Here is a 6,066-nt window from a genome sequence, read left to right on the forward strand (position 1 = left end):
TGGTTTAGATACTTGTCCCATCAGCCTGTCCCTGAAATCTTTGGTAATAGCTGTAAGTTTGAACTTTAATACTCAGACATCACTTCCCTATTAATGCGGCCAGAGGTTTAGTTGCAGAGCATTTAATGCGGTGATAGTAGCTTTATCTTGGATATTTCATAGCCCTTCTTTCTATCCTGTACATTCACCATGCATATCACTTTTGGATGTCAGATAACACTTTCCAACCTTGGCTTTACCTAGCTGAGGTCGGACTCCTCCTTAGACCACCTTTCGGGATGACCTTGATCAGCCTTTGCCTCTTTATCCACCAACACTGCTTCTTGGGTCGATATTCTCTCATCCTCGGACCATTTAATGTTCTCAGATTGGGCTTCTGGCCCAATACATACTCCTGAGCCCATTGACCCTACAAAATAAGTTTAAATTTCTAATTTTTTTTTTGAAACTTAGATTATTTAATTGAATAAAAGTAAAATTAGAAGATTGAATTGAATTTTAGTCAAACCTATTAAGTAAAATTTACATTTTGGCCTATAATTGTTATACGTGCAAAGGATCTAGATTAAAAAAAAATTATTTTAATATATATATATATATATATATATATATATATATATGAATAAATTCTTATTTCAAGAATAATCAAGTAATAAATGCAAACAATTTCACAGAACAAACAATTCATTAAGGCTTTTTTAGTTGAAGATTTAGGACATGTTTGGTATATGTGTTTAAATACATATTTTCAATTTTTAAATAACATTACACATTTTTTCACACATTTTTTTACCTACACATATTTCTAAAAAAAATTGAAAACTGTTGTTTAAACACACATACTAAATAGACCCTTAGCATCGGTGTTCAGTTTTCAGTGTTGTGAAAATACATTTTTGAGTGTTATACGTGTCAAAGTGTTTTTGTTCTTTAGCAATGCGAAAACTGAAACAACGCTCAGCTACTGGGCCAAAATGGGAAATTAGCAATAATTTCCAAACAATATAATTAGTAGGCACTGTTACGAAATTATATTTTTTACTAACATCTCGAGTCTAAAAGACTCAATTTTTGGCCTAAAAATCGAGTCTTTGAAGGTCGATTTTCATGTCTGATGTGGCATTTTTTCCACGTGGAGTCTATCTGAAAATCGAGTCTCTAACACTCGATTTATAAGCCAAAACAAATTTTAGTCTAAGTCTCTCGTATTCCCAGAAAGGCAGAAATACCCAAAAAAAAAATCACCCACAACAAACTTTCAACTTGCCACATCCATCTCCACCACCACTCCACCAGCAACAAACTCCATACGGCAACCCCAGTCCACAGCCAAAAAAAAAAAAATCAAACCACCACCAACACAGCCACAACCATAACCCACTATTACAACCAAACCCAACACAGCCACAACCACTAACACAGCCCACAGCAACCACAACCACAGCTACCGAACCACCACCAACACAGCCACCAAACCGCCATTTCAACCACAACCCACAGTCATAACCAAACCCACAAAAAAAAAAAAAAAAAATCAAACACCAAAAAACCTATGCGAAGAAGAACCAAAAACACTAGCAAAAAAAAAAAAAAACCCATGACCACCATTAACCACCACCGCTTGATCTCTCACAACAGATCCATCTCCGTCTTCCCACGCGGCGTCTGGTTCGACGCTTTTAGCAACCCTCACCACCACCACCAGATCGTGAAGCGCACCACCCCTCAGAAACGAACATGTACCTTACACAAAGGCTTCGGCTCCCACTTGCACTCACAGTCGGCTCCGCCGAATAGACTCAATGCTTGTAGATCGGCGATGACTAACTCCCTCGTTTGAATCGGCGGCGTGGAAGGTGATCTCGTGAAAAAAAAAAAACCCAGAAACCGATCTGAAGCCACCAACACCGATCTGATTCTGGGTTTTTTTTTCTCTCTCTTTCTTCTCTTATGAGAAGGTGTTTTGTGTGTACTTAAAACATTATATACGGTTTGTAAAGGGTTATAAATTAAGTCTCTAAGACTCGATTTCTAGGTGGATGCCACGTGGAAAAAATGCTACATTAGACGGGATCAGACCATAAAAATCGACCATCAATGACTTAATTTTTAGCCCAAAATCAAGTATTTTGGACTCAAAATGTTAGTAAAAAATATAATTTTGTAACAGTGTCTACTAATTATATTGTTTAGAAATTATCACTAATTCCCTATTTTGGCACAGTCTCGACTTCTTTACTCCTTTTAACTGTCCGAATTCTCAATATTCCATTGAAAAGTCTCAGTGCACCTTAAAAAGTTAGCCTGTATAGCCCTCCTCGTCCCAGCTACGAACACCTTCCTACTGCGAGAAAGGTTAGGCTCTTCCCTTCCCCTAGAATCCACTACGGGTTGAAGGAGCAGCCGAGACATTGAACAACGCTCCAAAATCCCTCTGAATATAATAACATCCAATCCAAGGTATCACTTTCTGCACTGTCTATAACATTTGGGTTTTAAAAGCATTTTTTTGTTCTCATCCCAAAATCCCAACTTTTTTTAAAATTTTTTTATTTGGGTTCTTTCAATGGCACTTTCTTCAATTTCTAAGATATTTTCCTTGTCAATTTCTCTCAAACCCCCAAAGTTCTCAACTTTAAATTCCCCAACAATCTCCTCTGCTGAGAAATTCTACACTCACCTGCAGAGGAATGGTGCCAAGAACATAGAAAAAGCCCTGACCACAGTTAATGCCACATTGGACTCCAATTGTGTCACTGAGGTCTTACATAGATGTCAACCAAACCAATCTCAAATGGGTCTTAGGTTTTTCATCTGGGCTGGCCTTCAATCCAAATATAGGCATAGTTCATTCATGTACAGCAAAGCTTGTGAATTGCTTCAAATTAATGGAAACCCAGGTGGTGTTGTTGATATTGTTGAGGGTTATAGGGTTGATGGAAAAATGGTTAGTGCTAAGGCATTTAAGGTGGTTTTGAATTTGTGTAAGGAAGCTAGGCTTGCAAATGAGGCTTTGTGGATATTGAGGAAAATGAATGAATTTGGTTTGCAGGCCGATACTACAGCTTATAATGTGGTTATAAGGTTGTTTTGTGAAAAGGGTGATATGAATATGGCTGAAGAGTTGATGAATGAGATGGGTTTGAGTGATCTTTATCCCGATATGATCACGTATGTTGCCATGATTAAGGGATTTTGTAATCTGGGTAGGTTAGAGGATGCTTGTGGATTGATTAAGTCTATGAGGGGGCATGGGTGTGTGCCTAATGCTGTGGTGTATTCGACCCTTCTTGATGGGGTTTGTAGATGTGGGAGTATGGAGAGAGCATTGGAGTTGTTGGGTGAGATGGAGAGAGAAGGTGGAAATTGTGGTCCTAATGTTGTTACATATACATCTGTGATTCAGGGCTTTTGTGAGAAAGGTCAGACAATGGAGGCACTGGAAATTTTGGATAGAATGGAAGCTTTTGGGTGTGCTCCTAATCGCGTTACAGTTAGTAGCTTGATAAATGGTTTCTGTATGGAGGGGCATTTTGAGAAGGCTTATAAGGCGATTGATAAAGTTGTTGCAGGAGGCAATGTTTCATATGGTGATTGCTATAGTTCTCTAATATTGTCTTTCATGAAATTTCAAAAACTTGAGGAGGCAGAGAAGCTCATTAGGAAGATGCTTGCTACTGGGGTGAAACCTGATAGTTTGGCAAGTAGCGTTTTGATAAGGGAGCTTTGTTTGGAGGGACGAGTGCTAGATGGTTTTTACTTGTTTGATGAAGTTGAGAAGTTTGAGTTTTTAACTTCCATTGATTCTGATCTTTATTCTATTCTTTTAGTTGGGCTTTGTCAACAAAGCCATTTGGTAGAGGCTGCAAAGCATGCGAGGTTACTGCTCAAGAAAGGAATTAGATTGAAAGCTTCTTATATTGACAGTATAGCTGAACACCTGAAGAAATTTGAAAATGAGGAGCTAGTTAAGCAGTTGAGTATGATTGGGAAATAGAATACTGTCTCGGAGGATCTTATTTGTTGATTTGAGCAGGTTTAAGATTAGAGAATTCTAAGTCTCCAGTCGTGACAAAACAAGTAGGGAAGTTCAATGCATTTGCAATAATTCTTGACAGATATGAAACCTTGTCTTGTTTCATCTGGCTGTGGAATGTGGAACTTCAAAATGACTAAGTGAGTGGTGGCACTGTGGCAGTCATCAACCAATGTTTGATTAAGCTGAAGTATACAGTGCTTGAGGTTCAAATGAAAACAATGCCTTGCTTTATAACATTGCCATGGGAAGCTGAGTTTCTTTAAAATGTCTTAATTCTTAGATCAATGCCTCCACTGTTTCATCACTGGTTTAAGAAGGTCTGCTAGAGAAATATAATTGACTGGAAAGATGATTCCTAGCCCTCCAAATACTCAGAGATCTCAAAAGGGAAGAAATGGAGAAGAGCGTGAAACAGTTGACACTGGAAACTAAAGAAGCTGGCCAAAGTGAAAAAGAGGATGAATCTGCATCGGTGAAACAAAAGTGAATGGATGCTTGTGCTTATATGGCATTTGTCAAAAAACAACCAAAGAAGGTTATTGCTGCAGGTAAATGAATTTTCTCTTTGCCCTTCAATTTTACTTTTTGATTACTCATTCTTTAAGGTCATGCCTGTTTCTGAATCTGGGGAGTAATTGTACTGCAAATACAAGGCATTAGTGGAATGAAAGAAACAGTTGGAATTTATAATTTTTTGTGGCTATGGTTGTAGGGCGCATGGTTATCTTGGCGGTTATAAATTCCAGTTCTCTTATGATAGAGCAGTTGTTCTATAATAGCAACTTCTGTATTGTTTGCTTGTGTAAAACTATTGTTACAAGAAAAATGCTGAATAAGTTATTTTGCTCATTTGACTTTTTCTTCTTCTTGAGTTGTAGTTCATCATGAGGAGCATAATAGGCTGGATAAGGGAAGTTCTCCCTGGGAGGCTAGCAGCAATTCTGGGGGTGATAAATGCAGTTTATGGAGTGAGTAGGAACTTAGAGAAGAATCTTTTGGGAGAGCTTTGGTGGGATCAGATTCTAGCATATATAAATTCACAAAGGAAACATTAGAAGATAATAGGAGTGGAATTGTCCCACCCAAGCCGGTGGCATAGCTCTGCGGACAAAGAAAATCAGTGGAAATGGATTCTGATGCTTCTGCAATAATTGCAAGTGAAGACACCTGCACCCCAACTGTTGGTGATGCTGTATCTTCATTTCCATTTGCATGTGAATGAAACAATCTTGTTGAGACGTGGTGTGGCACATATTTTAAGAGGCAGAGGTGCTTATCTGTTATCCATCTTTTCTATGGGTGGTAGTTTCCTAGATTCTTATGGTAACTGATGTCAATCACTGTGTTTACTACACGCAAGAGGTTAGAATTCTGAATTTCATCTGTCATTGTCATCACACTTAGCGTGAGATATACTATTTGTTAGAACTTGTGGAAGTTGTCTGATGCTCACTGCCTTCTACCTAATACCAAAAGTCTATAGTTTCTATGTTAGTGTATAATTGAGCCAATGGATTGGTGAAAATACTCACTAGCGAAAATTTGAGGAGAAGAGGGTTTTATGGTATGGAACCAAAAAATATATAAAGATTGAGTTTTTTTTTTTTTTTTCAGATTTAAGATTTAAGAAGAAGAAAGATTTTGATTTTGAAGATGCTGTCAAGTCTGAAGCAGTGAAGCCTAAGACGCCCATAGTTACACCAAAAACATCAGATTTACTATCTATGAGTTGAGGAAGAAGCCCAAAGAGAAGCAGATACAATCTGTCCGCTTCAGTTTAAGAGCTTTGCTTGTTGCTCTTGCACATGCACTGATGCACATATTGTTATATTGACGAGAGAGAGAGAGAGAGTATTGAAGAGAGAGAGATGAAAATTTAGCAAAAAGTGAGATAAGAAAATACAAGTACAGATCAAATAATTTCTTTAACTTAATTTAATTTAATTTTTTTTTTTTTTTTTTTTGCGTTTAAAAGTTCTAAGGAAAAAAAAATTATAATTGTGGGGAGTAAAGGGACCTGAGTAAGT

The 6,066-nt window shown here is 37.6% G+C and overlaps 1 protein-coding gene across 3 annotated transcripts; it reads left to right on the forward strand.

Annotated features, from left to right (window-relative positions):
- The first annotated feature begins 2,298 nt into the window (after positions 1-2,298).
- Positions 2,299-5,425, forward strand: LOC142607059 (pentatricopeptide repeat-containing protein At5g47360-like). Of its 3 annotated transcripts, XM_075778471.1 has the most exons (3): positions 2,299-2,460; positions 2,687-4,587; positions 4,912-5,425. In XM_075778471.1, the coding sequence occupies exon 2, from the start codon at positions 2,795-2,797 to the stop codon at positions 3,995-3,997; it is 1,203 nt and encodes a 400-aa protein (XP_075634586.1). In that variant the 5' UTR covers positions 2,299-2,460; positions 2,687-2,794; the 3' UTR covers positions 3,998-4,587; positions 4,912-5,425. The 3 variants fall into 3 exon arrangements, with proteins under 3 accessions (XP_075634586.1, XP_075634584.1, XP_075634585.1); XM_075778469.1 differs by having other exon boundaries at positions 2,299-4,587; XM_075778470.1 differs by having other exon boundaries at positions 2,299-4,587; positions 4,918-5,425.
- The last annotated feature ends 641 nt before the right edge of the window (positions 5,426-6,066 follow it).

Source organism: Castanea sativa, chromosome 8, assembly GCF_040712315.1.
Source record: "Castanea sativa cultivar Marrone di Chiusa Pesio chromosome 8, ASM4071231v1".
Classification (NCBI taxonomy): Eukaryota; Viridiplantae; Streptophyta; class Magnoliopsida; order Fagales; family Fagaceae; genus Castanea; species Castanea sativa.

Excerpts from the sequence above, each read along its gene's own strand:
- LOC142607059 (XM_075778469.1), top strand. The coding sequence starts at position 2,567 with ATGGCACTTTCTTCAATTTCTAAGATATTTTCCTTGTCAATTTCTCTC.